General features: G+C 41.9%; 1 protein-coding gene across 1 annotated transcript; it reads left to right on the top strand.

The window, feature by feature from the left end:
* Window positions 1-1,524: 1,524 nt before the first annotated feature.
* Window positions 1,525-25,329, top strand: TRMT61A (tRNA methyltransferase 61A). Its single transcript, XM_074149320.1, has 4 exons — window positions 1,525-1,827; window positions 4,508-4,872; window positions 14,219-14,485; window positions 23,679-25,329. The coding sequence occupies exons 2-4, from the start codon at window positions 4,542-4,544 to the stop codon at window positions 24,005-24,007; spliced, it is 927 nt and encodes a 308-aa protein (XP_074005421.1). The 5' UTR covers window positions 1,525-1,827; window positions 4,508-4,541; the 3' UTR covers window positions 24,008-25,329.
* Window positions 25,330-26,090: the final 761 nt, after the last annotated feature.

Genomic DNA, 26,090 nt, shown 5'->3' with positions numbered 1-26,090 from the left:
TTGCTACATAAAATTGAATTGTTTCCAAGTCATAACTGACAACTAAACAGAACTTGGAAATGAAAGGTAACACTCAGGTATCAGCAGATTAAAGGAACTGCTTATAGCTGCATCTGCCTAACTTCCCAAATGAAACTTCTCTTCCCATTTACATTTATCACTTAAAATACATTTGCCTGGTTATTATCCTTCATGTATTTTTTCACACTGCTTAGGCAGTCAGTTGAAAATTACTGATCATTTCCAGTGAGCTGAGTGCCTGTGGAAACTAGGGAGTTGCTGAGTGTCTTGATCTCGCATACAGTCAGGCCTGCAGCGACGTGAACAGCAGTTCATCATGGAGAAAGAAAGGACATAGGAACATAAACAATGACAAATATAACCAACGACACTGAAAGTGACAGAAAAAATCCAAGGTAGGTGCAAATATAAAGGCACAGTAGAGCCGTAATTGCCAGTAAGAAAAACAGCTGAGTAGGAGTTCGCAGTTTAAGAAACCTCTGAAACTGCATACATTATGTTTAGATTAGATGGAGGAGAGTTTCATAACTAAATAACAAAGACTACTGCAATTATGATATGGGCAGGTCAACAACCTAACAAAAATGTTCTCACTGAAGGCAATGGCCAAAAATTCTCTTACACTCGATGGAATCACGTTCATTTTAAAAAAACTACAAATTGTCATATAAACAGCTCTCCATTATTGTGTTCTTGATGGTGGAAGGATGACTTTTTCCCCACTACTGTGCGTTACAGGTTACTGGTGAAGGCAGCACCCTGCAGAGGGTTATCTGATTTAGCCGGGGAACGTTACCTGCGCGTCCAGGGTGACTCACATACTCCCTGCTGTGCCCGTACCCCTCCCGCACCAGGCGGCCTGGGCTTGTTGGAAGCAGAAGATGAGGCGATATCCTCCTCCGAAGCACTGGGACACACGGGGCCCGCCACATCACCTCAGCCCTAAACACCAGACAGAAGAAGCAGGAGTCAGTACCATGCTATTTGGGGTTGAGATAACGATTCCGCTGCTTCTCAGCCCACACTGTGGTTTCTCCTACAACCTTATTAAACCCCTACTGAGAGCTTTAGCCACCCCTGAGCGGCCTTTCCCCGGAGCAGGCGGCCCAGGGTGCGGGGCAGGTAGAACTTTCTGGAAGCCGGGTGGCCGTGGTCTGCCCATGGCAAAGAAAGAGTCAGTCCCTGGGGAAGGGGGCTTCACCCTTGCTGCTGGCAGCCCTCAGGACTCCGTGGGTGAAGAACTTTAGCTCCTGCTGGGTCCATCGGTCCCCATCATGGCTCTTTATAGCGACCCGCCATCCACAGGCACCCCTCGAGTTTCACCGAGAGGGCGGCTGCCCCTCTGCGCCCTCACGACCCCAGAGCCGCCAGGGACTGCCGCCCCTCGCCGAAGCAGGGCCACCCCGGCCGGCTAGGCGAGGGGTGCTGAGGGCGGTCGGTGACCGTCCCCCTTCCGCAAAGACACAGCGAGGAGCGCTGAGGGGACGGGAAGCTGGGGCGGGCAGGCTGAGGGGACAGGCGAGGTGGTGAGGGCGGTCGCTGACCGTCGTCGTCCCCCCTTCTCTCCCCCCTCATGGACACGGCAAGGAGCACTGAGGGGACAGGCGGCGGGAGCTAGGGCTGCCCGCACCGGGCACGGACGACGGCGGCTCGCCGGCTCCAGGCAGGGCTGGCGGGGGCGGAGGCGGCAGAGAGGCGGGAGCGTCAGCAGCCTGCGACCGCGGAGGAAGGAGGCGCTGGGCGGGCACGGCGTGTGAGGAGAGCCGGGCCGGGCAGGGCCTTGCTGGCGGGGCTCAGCCCCCAAAGGTAACGGCTGGGGGGACGGGGAGAGCCGGTGGCTCCTGGGGGGACGCGAGGTCCTGAGGAGCGGCGGGGGCGCTGGATCCCCCCCGCCACGGGTTAATGCTGCTCGTTTGCAGGCCGATCACTCCTCTCATCTCGCCGGCGGGCTCTCTCCCCTTCCCTTCGCTGCCTGGTCTTGTCCCGGGGGGTCAACCCTGGACACGGCCCGCAGAAGCCGTTAGGCTGCCGGGTTCGCTCCTCACGGGCACGGCGGGGGGGGGGGAGGGGGGGCGCTGCAGCTGAGGGGGTGCGGGGAGAAACAGCCCCCGGGGAGGGCGGGAGGCCTTGCCACCGGGGACAGCCTGTTTGCAGCGGGATCCACCAGTCTTCTTGTTGCCGGGGGGGAGCCTGTACTGCCCGGGAGGTGAGGCAGTTATGCCTGCCTCCTCCTCCGCCTCCTCCTTCTCCTCGGAAGGTTTACCCCCCTGCCCTGTCAAGCAGCCAGGCTTCTCAGGGAAGAGGCAGCCCGCCAGGTCTGTGTGGAAGCTGGTCAGGATGAGGAGAGGTGCATCTGGGTTTGGCTGAAGGGAACACAGAATCGTTGTAGTGGTTTTAATTGGTGAGGCTGCGAGGGATTGCCTGGGCCTTTGAGTTTAGGTCGCTGGAAATGTAAAGTTGAGACAAGCCCATAGAAAAACCCTCTAACGCCTTGCCACAAGGCACTGCCTCACCTTCTTTCCACTCCCACTCCACAGCACTGTGTGGCAAAAGTAATGCTGTACCAAGACATCTGCATGCTACCCAGAGAGTAAAGGAGACTGGGGTAACAACAGTGCATGGAGGCCCTGCATTGGTAGGGAATGGAAGATGATTGAAAATGAATGAAAGTGAGTGCTTGTAGATCACTTTGCTCCTTGCCATAGGGAGGAAGAAGAAGAAGTCTTCACAGACCCCAAATTTATCCCAAGTGTATGAATATAACATGCCAGGTGAGATCTGAGCCTGAGAGATCTATAGCTTGGGATGTCAGAATACAGTTGTGACAATTAGCTGTGGTAAGTGTAGTGGCTCAAAGGAAGGCAAAGAAACTGGAAGTCAGTTTGTGTGATCAAAGGGACAATAATTCTCCCTGTCCCTGCAGACATGCTGCAGGAATGTTGCTTTTGCACATGGGTTTAACTGCAGTCTAAATAGTGAAAGAAATGGATTACAGTTTAGCTCTGTTCAAATGGTACTGTTCTAACTAAGCTGAAAACTACATTGCAATAACAATATTTAGAAGAAGAACTACAGGTGTCATTTATGAAAGATTAAGAACATTAATATAATCAGAAGGTGCAAGCTATAAAACACAGTTAAGCATTTGTACTGTCTCACAAAGTTCAGTATGTAAACATTTCTGAATTCATGGGATGCCCTTTTTACTATTTCCCCGTATGTCCAAGACAGGCCTGTTCTGCTTTGGTATCTGAATACCTTTTGCAGTAAGTATGTCATAAGCTTTGGAAGTTTTGACCACAAGCAGATCTATTTATCCGTCTCAGTGACTGCAGCAGAAAAATTATAAAGCAAGCTGCTTAGCAGCAAATTGAACTTCAGTGAGTTTTGGTCAACAAAAATGGACAAATTTGAGAACTTAAAGTTTTTCATAAAAATGATGAAGTAGGACCAAGCTGTTACACATTCAAGACAAAAGCACTGGAATCAAATGATTATTCTGAAACTAAAAGTAACCCTGCTTTTAATGATGGAAGAAGTACCAGAAATCTGACTTACAAAGCCTTCTGTTACAGTCTTTAATTTCTAACTTTGAGATCAGAATTACTTCATTAAACAATTCCTTCCATGAATTGATCAACCTGCAGCTTAGATAGTTAGCTGCCTTATCTGAAAGCCAATGCCAGGTTTCATTGTAAGCTGCCTTCTCATTTCTAGCTTGTCTTCTCAAAGACAACAAAATTTAATTGCAATTCTCTAAGCAGCTCTGAGAGCATGGGGCTGAAGTGATACTGTTTGCATTAGCTTCCAAATGGTTGTTTACATTTAGTTGCAGCACAGATCACTTTCCAGCCAATTACTTTGCACCCCCAATGGCAAATTAAAGGCCACAATATTCTTTTTTCCCTGCAGTCAATCAAATTCATGCATAAATTAATGCAGATACTACCTTTATTCAATCTTTAAACCTTCATTTGCAAAACTTTCAAGTAAACTTTTGTTAGTGGTCCTAATAACTAGTCATTGATATCCAAGGCAAGTAACAGTTGTCTTACGCTGTAAATCACCAAGGGATAGCCAGCAGATGGAAATAAAAGTTGCTACTACGACATACTCTGAAAGCTTGTGAACTGGAATTGAACAGAGTGCTGAAAGTGATACTACCTTGCAAGTTTCTCAGTAGTATTGGGGAGCAAGCTGAGTAAATTATAATGTATTTCCTAATTTTTCCTTAACACTTACCATAAAATAGGAAAAATACTGCTTATATTCAAATCTGTGGGACCTTTCAATTGATTTTAATTGGATCAAGAGTGCAGCGGGGGAGAGGTCCCTGAACTTCATGGGGTTCTCTTGCTAACGTCTTATTTGCACAGTGTGTTCTTGTTCTGTATTGGATAAAATAAAAGGACTTGGTTTTATGTCTGTAGTTTCAGGTCCATTGTGATCCTGCAAAGCTCTCTTTCACATACTTATTCTCTTCTAGGTGACAACCACCAGCCAACTGCAAGACTGTCACAATGAGTTTTGTTGAATATGGAGATACTATAAAGGACGGTGACACAGCTATTGTGTTCTTGGGCCATGAATCCATGTTTCCCGTGAAAGTCCAGCATGGCACTGTAACTCAGACTAAGTATGGGGTCATCAGGCATTCCACAGACCTCATAGGCAAGAAGTATGGCTCCAAAGTGACCTGCAGTAAAGGAGGATGGGTGTTTATTCTTCATCCCACTCCAGAACTGTGGACCATGAATCTTCCACACAGGACGCAGATTCTATATTCCACTGACATCTCTATAATCACCATGATGTTAGAACTGAAGCCAGGCTCCATAGTATGTGAATCAGGTAATAATTAATATGTTGAAATCCCTTAAGTACTTACACCAACACTTTAAAAACAGGCTTATCTTTACATTTTGCAAAAAGTTTCTTTTTTTTTTTCTTTCCCATTGTGATAATAAATTTCCCAGCCTACACATTGAGTAGTTATGTTTCATTTGCACGTTACCAGCTGCTGTTTCTTCAACAAGTAACGATACCTCAGTACGCTGGCCTCACGTACCGGGATACCTTTCAGTATGTGTTTGATTAGTCCATCTTCTTAAAATAAATCTATAAACGTTTCTCCTTCCCTTTTCTGAAACTTGTTAAGTACTTCAAAAATATTTTTAAATACATGATTTCAGTCAAACTTCATGCTTTGAATTTGCAGTTTCAGAGAACATAGTTGCGATAACCCTGTGAAAAGACTCTAATGATAGGGTGTTGAGCTAATAAGGGAAATAAATTGGCAGTATTTATATAATGTGATACCACGTAAGTACATATATTTCATCTTTCATTTCTTCCAATGTGTGATCCACTTGTAGCACTGCAACTGCATGCAAAATCATGGTAGCTGTATAATACACCGGATGATGCGTTCATCACAGGGCTGTATTTTGTTTCTAAACTTGGTTTAATTTATTACATACGGCTTCCATGATTTTGCTTGATTTGCAAGTAAGGAGTGAAATTTTAAATTAATAGATATTTTCCTGGTTAAATAAAATTTATAATGCCTTTATGACTGCAGGCAGTATGAGGCTTGCTTGATTTGATTTCATCTCTGTAGTTTGGAAAAATAGGAGCTGATGTAGTTAGTCCTTGTTTTTTTTTCTGGCTGTTTGCTTTGAGTGTTTTTATGAAGCAGTTTCATACACTTCCCTCTCAAGCATAGATGTGGCAAAAGATCAGCATGACGGTGTTGTGATGCACTGTATTTTCTTGGATTTAACATTTCCTCTTCCCACCCAAGCATAATTTTGGGCAGCTTTTCAGGCATAATGACCACTTTCCAACCCAACTGAAACACCACTTACCTCTGCATCCAGTTGCACCGATTAAGAAACAGGTGGTACATGGAGCTGGTTGCTGCATAGCAGCACTCGAAACAGGCAAAGCCGTATGCAGAAGCCTCTGGTACTGCTAAAATGGTTAGGTCCTATGAGTTTATAATTTGGTTTGTAGGATGATCAGGCATCTTTAGGTTTGTCATGGGAAGTGGCCATATTGTTTATTGGGCAGCTCTTCACCTCCCTGCTATGTTTAGACAGGATAGGAAAAATAAACACAGTAAATTATTCAGGGTGGGGGAGATTGGAATTGCTCCATGTCCTGCCTCACTTGGAATAGGCAAATATAGCTGCACATAAGATGTTTTCAGTAATGTCAAAGGTACCTAGAGAGAATGAAAATATTTTAAAGCTCATTTATCTAAACAACTAAGACATGGAAACACTTGATGAGGTAACCTATCCAGATTCCAAAAAATGTTATGAGTCAAAGTCATAGCCACAATCAATCCTTCTTGCTAATGGGAAACTGTCCCCAGGTTTATTTTAATGTCTATGCTGTCCAAGTATTATAACTTAACCTTTCCAGGAAAAGTGAACAGTTTTACTACTATAGTTGTGCTTGTATTGCTTGAAGGATTCACTGTTCACGAAGAAACAAAGAAAGAGTATTGCATAAAATCCATCTGGTTGAAGCAAGAGATCTTACTGCATATTTGCTTGCAACTGACCAGAATGGTGATTTGAATTAAAAATTGTACAGGTATTGACAACTGGAGCCTCCAGTGTGATGATGTACCTACTTTGGTGCCATCCTAAATTAGACATTATTCAGTGATCCAAAATCGTTAGTTCTAGATTAACCTTGTGTGGCCTAGACGGAACCAGACCAATGGCAATTAATAGAAACAAGACAGGAAATCTGGTCTAGTAATGACATTTGAGTCTGTTTCCTGCTGCTGCTGGTTTTAGATGTATTTTGAGCATTAATTAGCATGGAGGTCTCTCTCTTTTATTATTTGAAATTGAAGTGATATACACAATTGCTATACAGACTGGCAAAGTGGGCACTGTAAAGAGGCAAGGCTCTTCTCCTCGTCTTACTAATTAGGCCATGGAAGAATGCCCCGCATTTACCCAGTGTAAGCAAGCAGCATTGTGGATTAGTCTCCAAAACTGTATGAAGAAAGGATCGAGAAAGTAAGATGAAATACCCTCTGTGAAATGTTGTAATGCTGTGAATATGGGTATGAATGATCTTTTGTGTGCGATTATAAAAATTCAGTAGAATAACCAGAAGGCTTAATTTTATATCACTTGAATTATGCAGCTTAAATTGATTAGTCATGATTTTTCATAAATGATATAAACATATTAATAGTTTTTACTATTTTTAATCATCTTTAATAAATACATAAAGAGCAAGCTTGTCAGCAGTGCATGCATAATTAAAAGGACCCAAGCATACTCAATAGAGAGGCTATAAGGGAACTCAGCATCTGCCTGATGTTTCATGACGGAGGTGTAGGAATATGATCCTTTTTCTGTCTCCTGCTAATTTCTAATTTATAAAGGTATGTTGAGATTTTAAAACTTAGCACCGTTACTGGAGCTAAGATCTCTTGAAAGCACTGGTCCCTGCTCTGAGGAATTCCCTACTCTGATACAGTCTTTAACAGCTCAGTCTTTCCAGAATTAAAGGATACTTGAGATAGCTGCTAAAATACCTGCTGTGGCTGGCCTGATAGTGCGAAACTTTAATTCTCGTTGGGTAACTCTGATCCTGTTTGCGTTCATTGCATATACAGCCACTGTCTAGATAAAGGAATAAGCTGAATCTTTTTTTTTTTTTGTGTCGCCACACTCTCCAGAACTAATCTTGATGTCAGCTTCCCAGGCAAGACTATTTTCAGTCCAGTGATACAGCTGCCTGTAGTATAACAGCTCCATTTGACAACAGATTTTGAGGCTTTTACATTTATTTTTATAGTGCATTGGAAACAATATGAAACTATTCAGATATTTTTTCCAAACAGAAGAGTGTGGAACCCTTTTTATTTTTTTCTTTCCAATCCCCATGTGTTGAGGCTCTTTTACTATCCTCTCTCCTTGGTGAGACCTAAAAAAGTGTCTGTGCTAACCCTTGGAATTACTTAGGGAACGTAGTACAGCACTGTGAAACCTCATTTAATCTGATAAATCTCAGAAATATTTTGGCTTTGGTGGAGCACAGTATTTAGACAAAATGTAATTTAGTCAAAAGTATTCTAACCACCATCCCAGTGATCCTTCAGCATTCAGCAAAAGCAGACTCACATGAGCAAAAATGCTAATTGGATTTTTTGTTTCCCTTCAGCTAAATCCCAAATTAAAAATTGCTAAACCCTGTTCATTGCCACACAGCAATGAGTTTCTGAGCCCACAGACTGGATTTCTGAAGACAGAATGGTATTCTGGGTCCTCATGGTTTCTCTGTGGAGGAGTAACGAGAGCTGCCAGCCAGCCTTACACTAGAGCTTCTCAAAAACAATTATGAAATTTTCAAACTCACAGCCTGGGTATAGATTTTGTTAAGAGTACACTCATAAAAAATTCATGAGGACTTAATGATTAATGGCTACTTAATAAATGATTAATAGTTTATTGTGGAGTCCCAGCAAGTCAGCTGTAGGCTGATGACTCTTCTGAAATGCTTAGACTTTTTGACAAATTCTGCTCATGTCTTTGTAATTTTTGTGGCATAACTATATGTAAACTGTTTGCATCTCTATCTTTAGTGTAAAGTACAGACCAAAGTTTGTAAGTATTAATCTGATTTTGGAATGTGCTCATACTAATTAAGTCTATGTTTTTATAATGTCTCCTTATCTACCTCTTAACAGCTGTCAGGTTAGAGTGAGACAAGGATTCGAAAACCCAATCCTTGTATAGCTCCTTTTGAAGTATAAGAAAGGCCTCATCAGTAGAAATGTCAGAGAGCATAGTATTCTCTTGACATACCAAAGGACTGAACCAGAATTGTGGCCACATGAGGCATCACTCTAATTTATTCAGACTTGTGGCTGACCTGTAGCTGATGAGGAATGCTGTTCATACCCTGAAGCATTTGTTTCCAGACTTTTCTGGACTCACTTTCATCTTACCATTTCACTTGACCACCAAGCGCATTTCTCAGGCAGCTCTGAACTTAACACTATTATATCCATTCTGCAGAAGATCCCTCCCTAAAGAACTCTGACTCCTCAATCTCTAAGGAAAAATTCAGTCTTTACATTCCCATTCCTTTTCTAGGCAGTGCCAGCCTTGAAAACTTCCCTATTGTCCTTCCCTCAACTCCTCACTCTGGTTAGTGAGCAGTGCCCCTCTCTCCAACCTGCTGCCGAAAGTGCCTATTTTGGCATGGTGTCTACAACAAATAGATAGGAGAAGAGAAAGAGTGAATCTTCTGTAAAGGGAGCTTCTTGATGTGCAGTTTCCTCTTTCAGCCACCAGCTCATCTCCTTGAAACTTTCCCTCTCCTCCTGTCTCTCTTTGTCCCTGCTCTTGCTGTGTCTCACCTCTGCCACTATGATTTGCACCCTTGACTATCTTCACAGTAAGATCTTTGGGTTAGTTTCCATGAGATGCTTAATATCTCTTCATATCTTAGCTAAAAATCATTAATGATTATTCAGTTACATAAACTTGTCATGTACAGTGAGCAGTCTTTGTCTGTTCAGTGTTTCTTGACAGATAGTAGCTGTGGAGTTGTTAGCTCTGTCTCAAGATTAATTTTCCTTTGGTTTTGAGGCTCCTTCCGTTCTCATGGCTGACTCGTGACCTGTCTTACTATTTGCTAGGTCTGAGTGGCGTAGCTAGGAGACAAATACAGCAACACTCATTGTTTTGTTGTATTTACTCATTTTAGAGTATCTTAGGTAGCCAAATTTTGCAGCAGAAACTTCAGTTCTATTAAAACGTTCCTAGATATTTGAGACCCAGCATTAAATAGTACTCTGCATACTTTCCACTTTTCCTGTTTCCAGGCAGTAAATATACACTTAAGAGCTTTTTTAACTGTATTCCAAAATGCTTTTGCTTATGCACAGCTGTAAACATCTATAGGTCCTAAATCACAATTTGTAGTTCTTTTTTTAAACAGCAGCAGCCATGATGAGAAGTTTTTAGGGAAGTCAAGCCAAATGTTAGCCTGCAATGAGGAAATCTAGTGGAACACAGAATCAGGTCACTTATGTTTATAGCATGGGTGGGATTCGAGGAGGTTAGACAAATACCCTTGGCAGTAAGAAAACCACACTAAACAGAAAACAGTGTAAAAATGTACTCTTATTCAATTATCAGTCAAGTACTATGAGAAATTATCTTAACATGGACATTGTCTCAAGGTGGCTGAGCTGTGTGGAGGCTTTTCTGTGGAAAACCTGTCACTTGAATAAGCAGAGAGTGAGAAGAACAGATCTGTTTGAGATCAGGGGAATGATCGAGGAGTTCATCTGATCAATACTTTCTTATCTACAAATCAGGAGGAGGTATCAGTAGGTGCTGAGTTAGAGTGTTTCATCTAGGTATCCACTTGATAGGATTGAAATCCTTCTAAAACTGCAGTTGTCTTGGGAGACAAACCCTTGTTTTGGGAGAGGGCAGAAACACTACCCCGAGCTTAGATGTATCAAAGAACCGAATGTACTTGAGCCCCAAAAGAAGGGAAGGATATTACATCGGTCTGCAGGGCCATTTGCCACCTAACTGTGTGGTTTTGACCCAGGTCCTGAATTCATGCCTTTCGACTGAGATGGACCGCTTTCCTGGTCTACATGCTGACCCCTACATGCTGCCTCCTCCTCAGATTTTGAGCTTTGAGTATGGCATATTGGGGACCTTGCAGTGTGTCATTAAATGCCTGCAATGCAGATGTCTGCTTTTTGACTAAGATGTTTAAGAACACAGAATAGTCAATGTAAAAGAACATCGTATTTTCCAAAGGCATTAGCAATGACCTAAGTGCTCACCTGAGCAAGCTCTAAAACAGCATCTGTGGTGTTAAGAACGTCTTCGGTACAGTTTGAATTATCATTGTTTTACCTCTCTTCTGTAGCGTCTATTCATGATTAATACGCTCTAGTTAAATGGGCATTGTTCTGGGGTAGAGAGAAAACAGTTTCTAAGGCTATTTATAGTGGAAGCTGTTAGAAAGGCAAGTATCTTGGTGTAAGAATTATAAACTGTATTTGTTCTAGAAATCATCTTAACACCTGCTTTCTAGGCCAAATGAGGAGCACAGGCATTTCACTGCACCTGTATAAGAATGAAAATCTGTTGAAGGCCATCTGGTTCTTAGCTTGCCTCTTCTGATACAAAATGTTAATTTTGGGCATTCAGGTTTTGGGTTCATTTGTATGCTGGTAATTCAGCTACGATATTTCTGGTTTGGTAGCATTTCTAGTTCATGTTTCAGTAGAGCTTCTTGCATTTTGCTGCTTCCCTGACTGATTTGTCTTAGCTAAGGATGCTTTTCGTTTCCCAAGGAAACCTCAACCTGACTAGAACTTATTCCCCAATGGTGCCTAAGACTCCTGAGTCACATTTTGCTGAATTCTCCTTTTTTCAGTTGTGATTTTGAAAGAACAGAAATTGAAAAGGAATAGAGAGGGTCGTGGGAGGACTCACAGGTTGAATGTTGCAGATTTGCAGGGGAGAAGATGAATATAAACATTCATTTCTCCTTCTACGACATCAGAGAAACATAGGGTTGAGCCCTGCCTTCTGTAGACGGTGCTGACTGGGCTTTAGGGGTTGTGTTGAGCATGGACTCATGCTGAACTGCCAGACCCTCATATTCTTAATGAATCACATCAAGCGTGCTGAACTGTCAGGTACGTGAGAGTTGAGGGTCGTCATCATTTCACAGGACTGGGTTCAGAATCTGTCACCTCTTCAAGGAGAGATTTTACAATAGAGGGTGATTCATAGCCATCATCTTTGTTTCCTGCAGTTTTGAGAGAGTTGTCTTGGAGGATGCAGGCAGCATCTTCAGAAATACTCTCATTAATGATGTTAGTGTGATAGAATTTGATATGTTAAAATGTGATATGTATGCATTGTGCTCATGTTTGCAGTAGCCAGTCAACAATAAATAATTCCTGGCAACATCGCTTAACAAAAGCTCTGTCTGTAATAGTGACTTCCAACATCCTGGGTTTTGTTCAGGATTTGGCTTGGAGTGTTCATGAATAGAAAAAAGAGTGCCAGAAAAGAAGCCAAAAAATCTTAATGGGTTTTCCTAGGATGGAGACAAACTGTATCTTCTGTGGTGCTTTTAAGATCAGATTTAAAAGCAAAGTGATTAAAAATGTAAAAGAATATGAACAAGGAAACTGGATACATGCACAAGCTGCCTCTCTCTTCTGCTTATAGCCCAGCTGTGCTGACAGGCCTTCTGTTCACTCCTTTAGATTAGCAGAGAAGGATGCAGAAAGTGTGCAGCATTGCCCATTTGAGAGGTAAAATAATTAAATTCTGTCAGTTTGCAAAAGTTCTCAGTTGTGCGATGCTGCCTTCTGGCATGAAATGTAAAGGCAGAATTTCAGTCATTTTTAGCATTGGGTGAACAATAGTTCCCTGCTCTTGTCATAAAAAAAAAAAAAAAAAGATCAATGAAACGCTATTTCTTTGCTGTGCACATATACTATTGAGTTTTTACAACCACATGGCTACTGTGCTACCATTACTCCTTTTCACCAGGGAAAAGGTTGTTGACATTTAGAGCCTACAGGTCCCATGGCCAGATAGTTTTTCATGTGTGCACGTCTTTTGCCTTTATTTTAACACTAGCATGAATGCATGGATTTTCACTTGAAATAAATTTGTGTGCCACAGTTTCTCTCGTCCCTTGGACCCCTCTGAGGCCAGTGCTAAAATCTGTAGGTCCTCCCTCCCTGTCTAATCTGCCCCATTAAAGCTGGGGGGAGGGTGCTAGCCTGCCCCTCGGGGTCAGAGCCCTCTCAGGGGGAAGCAGAGGAGCAGTGCTCATTCTCCAGTGAAGTCGGTAGCAAACATGGGCCCTGAGCTGTGTTTACAGTCTGAATGGCTCCCCTTTCAGAGCTGTCGGATTAAATACAGTGCCACGACAATGTTTCTCCCCTTATGTGACCAGAGGGCAAGAACCTTGGATCCATCAGCAAACTCTGACTTCCTGTTCAGTTATGGAAAGTATTGCTCCAATTAAGCAGCTGTACCAGCCCCTGTGTCCCCTAATTAATTTCTTTTCTACTAGTTTATGAGCTTTCTCCACTACTGCTGTACTTCAGGTTCTGTCCTTTATAAGTTTTTTAAGATTTATGTTAGTTGAAAGAACTTGCTTCAGGCTGAAATTTAGCATGAACAGTCACTGAAGATAGCTAGAAATAGATTTTCTTTCTACAGGAGAAATGTGTTCCAAGTACAGAACTATAAATCAATAAACACAGATAATTTGGGGTTGCTGTGGGGTTTTGAGTTTTGGGGGGGGCTTATTCTGTTAAATGCCACTTGAGTGAGTAATTTGCAATGTGAATTGGTATATGGCTGTTTTCTTCAGTGAAAATGTTGGTTATTAGTCATTCATCTATTTAATACGCCAATGGATCGTTTAAAATAAGTTTCCTAAATTATCAAACTAAAGCAAGGGAAAAAAATCAGCATCTTAATAGTTAGTCCCTGGTTGTACGTGGTAATTGTACTTACATACAATTTCAGGCATGTGATGGATCTCATTAGGCTGTGCTAAGATTGTGTAGGCATGTAAGTCACTTGTGAAATGAGGTTGTTTGGTCAGTGTGACTGCAAGGAGCCCAGAGGCCTTAGTTTTGGATAACGTCAGTGGGAGCTGAGGATGGCCAGTGTCTCTTAAGAGGCCTGGGCAAAACAGACTCCATATCCCAAAGGCCGTTTGTTTGCATGGATATCAATAGGATTTTCAAGCATGGACCATTGCCTTCATCTCTTTTCACCCTAGAAGAGACTGGCACTTTGAAAAAAAACCTCTCTGGTTAATTTCCCTGAATTTTTCCTGTTGCATTTAGTTCCTTGTGTTTTATGGCACTTGTTAGAGCTATAGCTGACCCTTGGCATTCTACTCCAGGGAGAAAGGACAGGTCCTGAGTTTGCCAGATTTTTAATTAATGCTTTGAGGACTCCGTTTCCTAGGTCATTTAGACCCTCTCTCCTTGTGAAGGAAGGACTGTTCTCTCACTAGTTAAATGGTTTCTATTCATTTGGGTTTTGACTAAGTGTCCAAGCAGGAGGACTAATGGAGAAGACCTTTGTTATAATGTTTAGCACTGGCAAAAGGCATTTCAGGATATGTTTTTCTTTCCTAGGTACGGGCAGTGGATCCCTCTCCCATGCTCTCATCAGGACAGTGGCTCCCACAGGGCACCTGTACACAGTGGAGTTCCACCAACAGCGGGCAGAGAAGGCCAGGGAGGAGTTTCGGGAGCATGGGGTGGAGCATCTGGTCACTGTGACCAACCAGGATGTCTGCAAAAATGGGTTTGGTGTCTCAAACATTGCAGATGCTGTGTTCCTAGATATTCCGTCTCCATGGGAAGCCATAGGACACGCAAAGTCAGCATTAAAAGATGAAGGTAACTGCACTTAATCTCTTTCTGTTCAGGAAGCCCTGTGCATTCAACCTTTCTGCCTTTGGGCCGAACGCTAGATCTGCTTGCTTCCATTGTGTGATAACTGTTCTCAAATGTCAAAGTCTAAGGCTGAAAAACCTTCAAAAGAGGTCTTCAATTTACAGCGGAAGATATGAAAGGAGAAGAACAACTTTTTCTTACAGGCCTATGCTAGCTGCTACATTTAGCATGGGCAGTTTATAAAAAAACCTTTGAATCTTTGTCAAGTGCAGTCTGCTAGATCTGAGGTGTGTGGGAAGCAGCAGTAACAATAAATGCTGAAAGCAAATTTCTTTGACAATTCGGTGGAAAGGTGTTTGTATAAAAGGTGTTCAGACACACTCCACATCAATCATTGCAGATTTGGACCTATTTAACAGAGAACCCCATCAGTAATGTTAAAGAAAATGTGGTTATACTTAAATATGCTTGCCAGTTTCTGCCTTAAATCTCTGCTGTTAGAGCTAATGAGAAGTTTGCCATTGGTTGCAGTGGGAATGGGACATAAAAGCTGTTCTAGCTTATGCCAGTTATTCCAGGATTGTGACAGCAAGTGAGAACTGCTGTTGAGGTTTGGATTTCATCAGTTCCTTGTAAATCTTTTCCCTATTGAAAAATAAGCTTCCATGAATAAATCATTTTTTTAGCCTGGAATAAGTTTTCCCATAATGAGTGTTATACTAGTGTAACTATACTAGTGTGGATCTGAACTAACGTGTGCCAAGATCACTTCCATATACAAAAGTGACTTTTCTAATCAAGAGAGCATGGAGTGCTGAACAGTACCCATGCTGGGACATGACCTCAGTAAAACTTAATTATGTGCCAAGGCCCGGTTCTTTGTTAAACTCTATAATCACAGGCTTGACTTTAAGTGAATTGCTAGGTCTTTTTGAAATCACAGGATATGAGCTTGTTCTTAAAGGTCACTGAATGTGCGTTACCTTGCTCAGTCAGGACTGCCCCAGCTGTCAGGCTACCTCAGCTGCTACTGAAAATCTTTTAGAAAGCTGTGTAACACATACTTTCTTTAAAAAGTGAATAGATGGAGACTTTTTAGCACTCTGTACCTGCAAGGGTTACAGCTCAATGTGTAGCTGCTTCCCAGTGTGTCCTGGGAAAAAAATAATTTTCGTTGCACTATACGATGCCCTTCCCGTGCTCAAATTATCTAATCTAGTGAGCACAACACTCAGCTGACTTCCCAGCTTAGAAGGCGCTGCATTGCGCAGTCCAATTTGAATTATTTAAGTGGTGCATGTTTAGAATACTAAGCAGAGCCACTTGAACAGTTCCAAGTTTTGAATCCTTGTCTCACTCCAGCATTTGAAATCCTAGGAAAGGTATTACAGTCCCAAACTGGCCATACCATCTGTCTGTACTTTGCTGTGCTACGAGGTTACATCTGCTTAGGCAATATAAAAAATACTTTAAAATCCCACATTTCTGTGTTTGTGAAGTGGCATCGTGCACTTTATGTACCATTCAAAAGGTGAAGTTGTGGATCCTCGCTGCAGTTTTTGCTGCAAACAGCCACCAGCATCTGAGATCTGACATTGGTCTAAGGCTCGTCTTTTGAGTTTCATAATACCTGACTGGGCTGGGAGCATCTTTTTTATTTTGCATATAAAAAAAAGCTGGTTTTCCTTTTCATATGAAATATGATTGATTGCAGTAGTAATAGGTACAAACTTACACACATTTCTGTTTTATTCCAAATCATGTAGGGAGTTTTGTTGTGGTTTTTTTTTTACTGCTGTAAAATCTGAAATATGATAGAAGGGTATCTGTAACTGCTTCCCTTTCCCTACTGCAGGCAGATAATTTTATAGTGGTCCTTTGTTTTGTTTTCAAATAGTTAAAGCCCTTCTGCAGTAGAACACTCTGTGCACATACTGCTGTTGTTCAGCGCCGTTCCAAGCGGTAGTACAGTGATAAAGCGTAACTGGAGAAAATGAGTCGTTACACTCTTTTCCCTCCACGCCCTCCCTCTCACATCTGGACAGGGTCACATTTGAACCATTCACACTGTGAGGTTTATTGTGATGTACCATGCAAATATCGCAGCTGTACTGCCAGATAGTGGTAATTTATTTCCTAAAGTCTTAAGGTACTTTGAATGAAATAAAGATCTAAGTCAATTCAATATATAGCATCAACTAGCCTCCTCTTTAAAACCACAATATTCATTACAGAGAGTTCAGCTGAGACAGTATGTAACAGGGATTTCTTAACGTTAACAAAACCTTATCAAATCAAGTGTTTTCTCTCCTACTTAAGCTCAAGATCCTGAATAGTTGCAGCTCCTAGCAGGCTGAGTGTTCATGGTCCCCTTTACAGAATATGTTTATCACTCACATTATGCCTTGCAGTATGCTGTAAATACGCTACTTAGAGTAGCTTGGCCTCCCATTTAAAGCACTGCCAACCTCTGAAGAGCTAAAAGACTAAAACGGCACGGTAGGTTTGTGACTAGAAGGTTCATTTCTCTGGTGATGTCCTCTGCCAACGTTCAGGCTTGCATCTCAGCTGCAACCTTCTGTGCTAATTTCACCAGTCATGCTTTCAGCAGAAATGCTGCTTGTAATATCTCTTGGGCACTGCTGCACTGCAGAACTTGCTTTCATTTCCAGACCTGCACTGTTTTTCTTTTGCAGCATCTGCTGATGAATGCTTTTCTATAGTCATAGCTGCTGTTCCCATTATCTGACCTTGGTGGATTTTGCAAAGTTGCTGTTGATCTCTTCAGGGTAAATTTTTAAAAATTAAGATCATGAAAAAATTTTGAGGTAACAAAAATATCCTTAATGTTCTGCAGTTCTTAAATGCCCTGAAACTTTTGACTCACAGTCATCTCACAGCTGAATACTGTAATGCTTTTAATATAATTCTGCACCCACCTACTCTACTCTCATAAATATTGTCTATTTCTTCCAAAAGTCTGTGGAAGATGAGGCAGAAACCCATTTGTACAATTTTCATACAGCTTTTAAATTTTTAGGTAGGGACATGGAAAAATACAGCCATATACTAGGTTGGATTGGCTTCTTGCATTATAAATCGGTCCTTGGTGGTGTTTAGATTAACAGTCTGAGTCACAAAATTTTTTAAACCACCTCTCTTTTTTTTCCTTTCTTTTAAAGATTTTACTCTTCAATTCAGACTTGCCAATCCCTCTTGAGCGTCATAAAGCCCCTAAATTATGAGTTTGTCAAACTGTGGTCCTTGAGATATCACTCGAATCAGGTAACATGGTGCTGTCAGGTCTCCTCCCAAAGCTCTGCAGGAAAAGCTCCCTCTGAACATTGCCCTGTTTGGGCCTCTGCATTTCCTGCCATCACAGAAGCTCTTCAGCAGTATTTTGCTCTTTGTAGTAGTAGTTGGTTATCATTTCCAAAGTCTTAAATTTGTTTCGTTTGTACACAATGGACTTAAAACAGGTCTTGTCTGTATTTTTTCCCCTTAGCATAGCCATTGATTGTTCTTCTAACCTGCCAGGTTTGGTTATTACAGATGCTTTATAAGAGAATAAATAATATCTCATCCTCCCAGTAGCCAATGGTGCAGGTAAGGCATTGCCTGGTTTAGCTGGTTTCAATTTTCATTTGGGCTTGCCTCCCTCCTCCTCTGAGCTTTCAGGGAATACCACATCCATGCAGAAAGTCTCACTGGCTATTTTTCTTGAGCCCCAGAGGTTATTCATAGTCCCTTTTTTAAACCACCCAGGTGTGGCTTTGAGGAGCAGCTGAAATCCCTGGCCACAAGTCCCACCCCTATGGTATCTGGTTTGGGAGTACCCCAGGCTGAATCACGCTGAGAAGAGGTCAGTGACATCAAGGCTGATGGTTTGGGCTCAGGCTACCTCAGGAACGCACAGGGAATATGTTAGGGCAGGAAGCGGAGCCTGGCAGTCTAGCGTGCTGTCGTCCTCCACCCATGCAGGTGGTACTCCAGTCAGTATCAAGGCTTCTCATGTCCCCAGGAGATTGTTTTGGAATAAATGGATGAAGCAATAAGTGTTTGCTAAAATGTCAACACCAGCCTTTGCCTGGTGTGGTTGATTCAAAGGAGAACTAACTCAAGGTGAGGTTAAAGATCCACAAAATAACTTTAAATTGAAGCAGATCTTCTCAGTGTTGAGGGGCCATCTGGTCTACTGCAAAGCTGCCCCAGTAGGATCTAAGACTGGGTGCTAACCCACAAAGCAGCTTCCTCTGGTTCCCAAGCTCTGGCTGTTTGCTGAGGCAGCCTCAGTAGTTGTATCCCGTTTGAGGGCATTAACCTGGCTGTGCTCTGTCAGGGATTGGTAGGTCAGGTGCACACAATGGGCCTGCCCCGAAGTAAAAGCGATTCTGTCAGGTGTCAAGAGTCAAGCAGAGTATTCCTGCATCGTAATCCACGCTGTGGAATGCTGGCTGAAGCTGTTGGCTTCCACAGTCTGTAGGAACTAGTTCGGGATGAAAGGATCCTTAAAAGAAGTTGTTAGGTTTTCTTCCCCAATTTGGAGCCAGTTTGGATTTTTTAATTTCCTTGTTGCGTGCTTTTGCCAGCCTGTGACAGTGAGGAGGAACAAATTCCTTTTGCAGGATGCACCTACAAATGTAGAGGTTAAGGTCACATTTGCAGAAAACCACATCAAGCTCGTATTAATGAGCTGCCAAGTGATTTGGAGAAAATTTTCTTTTTTGAATCAAGAAACATCCTTTAATTTCTTCCAACAGCTGAATCCTCTAATTTCACTTGTCAGGGAAGCAACATCAAATCGCCCACGAGCACACTCACTTAAAGGACGTTCTGTCCCCTTTTACAGAGGCAATATTTTTAGTGTCCTACTAGCACAGAGTAAATGCCACAGTGATGCTGCTCAGTGACTCGCCTGCCTCACCCATACATAATGATAATGCCTATATGATATTTTTCTTCCAGAAGATCTTTGTAACGTAATCTTCCAATGATGACAATGTACTGAAGTTCCAAAACCCAGAGCTGTGTTCTTTTACTGGAGATAAAAATGCTGTGTTGTATGCTTTACATCACAGAATGATTTCTAAAATTACAGGCCCTTTTCCCTGGAACTTAATGGTGCTGCACTACATATGTTCTTTTTGCATCTTCTGAATAATATTGGGATGATGAAAAAGCCTGTCAGAGCACTTGTGACACATACTATAACCTACAGAAGCGAGAGCACGTAACTTGGACACAGTTTCTGTATCGTAAGCATGCACAGGAGTCCTTGTCAACTGGATAGCACTGCCAGATTTTCCATACCTGAAGCCTAATGCAGCTATTAGCTAAATAGAACTGGCAGAGGTGTGAGTCCTTGCTCAGAAACAAAATTGTGTGTTGGGGTTGCACAGGAAGGTACCAGGAACTGCTCTTGAAGGAGGAGCAACTTTCAAGGCACTGACCTCCTGTAAAAATGCAAGGGTGTGTCCCTTGATTACTAATTAGATACTGCCTGTTAAAATGTACAGTGCTATGTGGATGCAAATCTCTTTTATTTCCCCCTTCGCTTAAGCTCTCTTTTCTAATCATTCCAGTCTGAATTGTACTTCAGTTTTCGTATTCTCTTGACCCTGTTGCTGGTTCCAGTGACTGCCAGGACTGTGTGGGTTTGTTCCAGCCAACGAGTTCGGGAGATTTAACCTCTCCATTAAATGTTTCAAACACTTGCTCCCTGTAAAATTGAGGGTAGAAAAAAATTTAAGTCTTTCATACAGTCTCATTATTCTCTTCTCCTCAACTGTAGCACTTGTCAGATGCATTATACATGAATAAACACATTTTTAGACAGCTCTTCAGATCAAAAAGCTCACACAGCTTCCCAATGTGAACAGGATTAATCTCAGATAATTACTATATCAATTTATGATGACACACAGATCTCATTAACCAAATTTAGGAACAGTAGCTTTCCTTAAAGGAGAGCTCTGAAAGAACACAAACTCAGTGTGTACTAAAAAGTTTCCGTTCAGTTGTTTTCTCTCTCTTTGGACTAGTCCACCACTTTGTGATCCACAGACAGAGCAGTGTGCCCCAGCCATCAGAGAGGGAGGGAGTACATGTCTTTTCTTCATTCACTAAGGAATCCTTGGCATGGCAAGACAAAGCAATGCATATTCAAGTCCCTTAAGCCCTAAATGCCTCTTGATGTCTAAAGGACAAGAGGGCTCTTAGAGAATCTGAGAATTGTGAATGCTGAAATCTAGATTTATATCTGTTTGGTGATTGTGACAGAAGGGGTATTGCCTAGCTGGTAATCCAGTGGGGGTACAGAGGGCAGCCCACAGTGTAGACAATTCAGAAGCGTCTGGTCTGTTGAAGATGACGGCGTCTCTGCTCCTAGAACAGAAGAGCATGTCCTTCTGAGTGCTGGTTTTCTGCTGCTCAGAGTCCACTTTTTTTTTGCTAGTCTAAGCACACCATGGCAATTGAAACTTCCCAAATCTTTTTATTTTAGGTAGTCTTTCGCAGCCTGGAACTGCAGTTTCATTTTTGCCTTCCAACCTCCTGCTAATTGTAGCTTTCCAATGTTATCTTAATATCTGCTCAATCAAACCAGTCCAGCCTGTAAGTCAAATCCATCCTGCAAAAGCAGAGGAGACCCCTCTCCCACTTTTTAGGATCCATAAAGACAGATGCTTGGTGGGTTTGCTTCTAAGGTAGTTGTAGGTATATTTATTTGGGAGGGTTGTATAATAATAATAACCAGAACAATAGGTAGGAAAGGGAGAAAGTGAAATTGGCAGAACACTAAAACCCACTGGATGCTCTTAGTTATATGAAATACCAGCTATTACATTGTTTTCTCACTCTTCATACCTGAGAAGCTCCCAGCAGTGCAGTTAGTAAAGTAACATTATTTTTTTGCGCTTCCCCTCTGGATATTAGCTATTGCAAGCAAGAGCTTTCTTCCCTACAAAGTGCCCAAAAGCCCATTTTCTATAGCCCTACATCCCCAAGCAGCCAGCTCTGCAAGGAGGCAGCTTGATAAATCATCATCAAGTTTGGTGTTGACACGCTGTGCTCAGCTGACCATCCCCGGGCAAAAGGAAGGGTGCTCTGCCTTTAATTGAAGGCTTGACAAGAACCGTAGGCGGCTCTGCGGCATGTATGGCAACAGCTGTGCGCAGGCTTCTGGGTTTTTGACTGTAAATCTAGAGCATGTGAATTTGAAAGCCTAAACATATCTTGAAACCCTTGTAGTCAGAAAAAAATAAGAACAGTCTTACTGGAAATGTAAATATATTTCCCTTTTTTTATTGCAATATAAAACACCAAAACCAAAAAGCCTGAATGAAATAGTAGTAAGGCTCTGGTCTCTCTGCAAATTCTTGCTTTGCAGACAAAGAGTTATTGTGAACTGACATTTAGCTAAGTTTGACGTTTGTTCAGTTTCCTACACAATAAGAATATAACATTTTTCTTTATAACATATGTGCATAATAGTAGCTTTCTAATTATGTAAGAGAAATTTCTTCCTGAGCTTTTCTCTTTTACATCTACAGACATGGTAGAAGTGTGTACTTACTTTGGTCAGAAAAGATTAGCTCTCTGATTCAGAGTCATTTGGGTAGCTCTGGCCATCCTGATGAATGTATAAATCTAATTTCATGGGAGCTAGCGGACTTGGTGTGCAATTATATCGGCATCAACAGAGTTGGTTAATAAAGACACATACCAGCATTCATTTTGCAGGTGATTATTAGATTTGGGTTTTTAATTGTCACTCCAGGGAATTACTTGTCCAGGGTACTTTGCTCTGAAGATGCACGATAAGAACCCCTGGCTGTGGAGACTTTATTTCAGGACTAAAATTAAATCCTGCTTAGTGCATGGTGGATTAATGGTCATGGAAAGTCTTCTTCCCCAGTCAGAACCCACCCCATCATTGCTGCACAGTAACTAGAGTGCTACAGTGACGCTTTCAGACCTGATGCTTTCTTTTTTTAGAGATGTGACTTTAGAAACGAAAAAGGAAAAAAAAAAAGGGGAGTTTGAGATAAAGCAGGCTTCACGTAGTCCCAGTATAGCCTCTATTTTTAGCAGGATGCTTTGCTCTCACTTGCACGAGTTCTTTAACTAGTTAGACAACTGGTGTTGGAAGGCTTGACTGGATGAGCCTGAGAGAGGGCTGGGAAGGAATGCAAATCAGGTCAGCAAGCATTTTCATCTAATTGTAATAAGTAAAACAATAGCTGAAGCTGCATTGCCCAGTGTTCCTTCCCCCAGCACAAAAGCTTTTCAGGAAGGGCAGTTGCCTTGTGGAACACTGTGTCCTGGGTGAAAGCACATGCCCTGGCTTTATGGCAGACAGTGTCCTTATAATTCTTTGATCTGATTTGGCTGTGGCTTTTCAGAGTAAATCTGAATCATTCTATTCTCAGCTCTTAAGGTGACATTGTAGTACACAGAAAGTTGTAGGGGCCCTATTAATAGTCTATATTTAGAATCAAAAACCTGAACTGTGCACAGACAAGGAGACAAGTGTTAGTTTATCACTTCAGTCCTATCCTAGGGTTTGGGAGCATTTGCTGTAAACCTGCCCGATTGATACCCAGTAAATTTTAATGCTCAGGAGACATGCTAGTCAGCTTGACTAAAAGGGTAAAGCCTTAACAGCACTCCATCTATGGCCTGGAGAGATTACTTTATTCTGTACACGCATACCATCGTTCTCAAATAAACACAGCCGCTTTTGTCAGAGTGTGTGTGTGCGCACGCTTATATTCTAATGAAGGCAACTCTGTACAGTGTGTGGAGAATGACTTCTGGCTTTGTGTAGGTGCCAACTGCAGTTCGGTGCCTCGGTCCAGAATAGTGGATAGTGATTCCAAAAGAGTCGCTGCTGTAAAGGGATCAACTTTTACAGTTTTATCGTGAACAAATGTGGCGAGCAACACTGGATTTGGAAGATGAATGAATTTGCTGTTGCAATTTTTAAAGGGTCTGAAGCATCTTGTAGACTCGCCCGTGTTTGATTTTGCTGACATTTTAAACCTGCCTAGTTGCCTTATGGATATTTTCTTGAAGGATGTTTTCACTTTGTCTGCATAATAGTAATTCTGTGGGCATCTGGGAGAATTTGAAAAAAGCTTAAAAGTGCTTCATTTTGGTTTTTGCCCTCTTTTCCACTACGTGTCTCATTTTGCAGGTGGCCGCATTTGCTCTTTCTCCCCCTGCATCGAACAAGTCCAAAGAACATGCCTTGCGATGGAAGAATATGGTTTTACAGAGATTAACACCTTGGAAATACTACTCCGAGTGTACAATGTAAGGACAATTAGCTTGCAAATCCCTGACCTTGGAAAAGCAGCTGAGGATAATTCTAGCACTGGCTTTGACAGCAGCAACCCATCAAACCAAGGTAGCCTGTGCGCTAATCCGCAGCAGGGAACTGTGCAGTTCAAAAGCGGGGTGCCCCTCAGGGAGATGGTTGGTCACACTGGGTACCTGACCTTCGCCACCAAGAGCCTCTATTAGTACGTGTCGAGTGTGTGCCGTTCGGAGTGTTTTGTGTGTTTGTGTTTGTTTTCTGTTTTCATGGTTCTTTTTTGTAGGGCATCCAAATTTTTACTTGTCAGGGAATTCCATATATAGTCAGATTTGGTTGGAATATGCTTTGTTTAAATAGCACACAAGCATTAACCAGAGCAGCATCAAGGGAATGTTGAAACTCTGGAATGGTGCTTCACTTGCCGTCAGAAAGAAGATAAATTAATAGCGAATGGCCATTCACTGGAATGTGCAGAATAAAGATCCCTCCCGATAAGAAAGCAAAACAAACAGCACACTAATAGCAAATTTTTTCCTCCTCTTTTCTGAATTAGTTTCCCAGGTTTGTGTTTTTATTTTTTTCTAGCACCACCAAACACTTTTTTTAAAAAATGTCTCTAGCGTCTGTGTTGCTCTTAGGAATGTGAAAGTGCCAGCTTGCTTCATTTGCGACACGCAAGCTGCGAGGTCATAGGGTTGCCAGCACAACTGACCGCAGAATTAGTGTTTCCTTGGAATAAAGTTCAGCTGCACAGAGCATTATTGGCAGTGCTCAGGAGCACAACCTCTCACTCCATTCCAGGCTGGCATCTGCAAATAATTTAGATTACACAGAGGTCAAAAAAGTGTGCTAAATGTTGGATTTGGTTTAAAATAGGATATTGTGCTCTTTAATTTATAGTATAAATTTGGACCTGGCCTCATGCTCTAGTCTTCGAATAGATCATCCACTTCCATAGTTGATGAATCCACTCTGAAAATTCACTGAGCAGCTGGTTAGTGTTACCTGAACACCTCTTTGTGAGTGGTGTGGCTGAGGTTCTGTTTGTTTGGTGGTTTGTGTGCATTATGGTGTACTGTCTTTCTGCAGTTGAATGACAGATTGCTTTTGGCAGGATTTCTGTCTCCAAATTGCAACAACAATGCAAACTTAGTAAAATCCTCAACCAGCTTTATTAATTAAGTTTTAAGACCATTTACTCTTTGGTTTTCCATACAAAGCTGGTGGGTGTGATGAACTATTTGGAATGCTGGATTAAATTTTGTATTTACAGATTAAACTAATGATGCAAATTTATAAAGTTTCCTTTTTCTTCTTTCTCTTTCCTTTTTTTTTAAATTAATTCACAGATATTTTTATTCCAGCCACTAGTACTGTCTCTGAAGCGTTTTGCTATGCCTTGTATTCGCTACCTGATTATATTGATTGCCATCAAAATAACCATTCGTAAACTGCTGCCTGAACATTTGAACCTGCTATCCCTCCCCCATTCTTGACAAAAATAAACAAAGCTAAGCTTTTAACGTGTTATAGCAGAACGCTAATCCATAACGGTTTAAAGGAAGCTCAACCGATCACGACAGCAAAGATAAACTGTTGAGCAGATTAAAGGCAGAAAGCAATTCTGTTGAACTAAATCAGTTATGTAAGTTGGCCTACAACTGTAGTGGTTCTCCAGAAATTCTGTGAAAGTTCTCTTTCTCCTGCTGGTAACGCCCTCCGGAAAGGCAAGCACTAAACTCTTGACAGTGTTTATATGGTTTGGTAGCTGTATTATCGTGACATGTGTGTATGCATGTGCACGTTTGTGTGCTTAAACCACTGCCATAGAAGCGAGGCTGAGGTACTAACATAAACCAGAAGAAAGGATGGGGAAATACAACATTAATGCTACAAGGTTGTTCTTAACAGAGAAGGAGCTGATTCTCGTTCACTATCAAGTGGGATCCCAATCTTCATCAGGGATAATTCCAGCCCTAGACTTGATTCTTTTTTCCTGACAGACTTTACTTTAAAATAGTATAACATTTAAACAGGATCAAAGAGGAACAAAGTCATGTTTCTGTCCTACAAATAGACATGAAATGGAAATACTGATGTATCTTCATGGAGCTTGAAACAAGGCTGATGCCTTTTTGCCTACAAAGCCCAATTCAAAATGCCTTGAAATAAACCATTGACTTTGCATGATCCCATATTGATTTGATCCCTGCTGAGGAAGAGCAAGCATTGCGTAAGAGGAGAAGGATTTCATTTCTGTCTTCGCAATATTAAAAGGGCTTCTGTGTT

The sequence above is a fragment of the Numenius arquata genome, chromosome 6 (assembly GCF_964106895.1).
Source record: "Numenius arquata chromosome 6, bNumArq3.hap1.1, whole genome shotgun sequence".
Taxonomy (NCBI): Eukaryota; Metazoa; Chordata; class Aves; order Charadriiformes; family Scolopacidae; genus Numenius; species Numenius arquata.
The sequence above is the reverse complement of the archived record's forward strand: the minus strand, read 5'-3'. Positions and strand labels throughout refer to the sequence as shown.

What these genes read in the sequence shown, in the direction of transcription:
- TRMT61A (XM_074149320.1), top strand. Translation starts at nt 4,542, where the DNA reads ATGAGTTTTGTTGAATATGGAGATACTATAAAGGACGGTGACACAGCT. An exon ending in CTCCATAGTATGTGAATCAG is followed by an intron (nt 4,873 to 14,218) that starts GTAATAATTAAT and finishes TTTCTTTCCTAG; the next exon opens with GTACGGGCAGTGGATCCCTC. An exon ending in GTCAGCATTAAAAGATGAAG is followed by an intron (nt 14,486 to 23,678) that starts GTAACTGCACTT and finishes CTCATTTTGCAG; the next exon opens with GTGGCCGCATTTGCTCTTTC.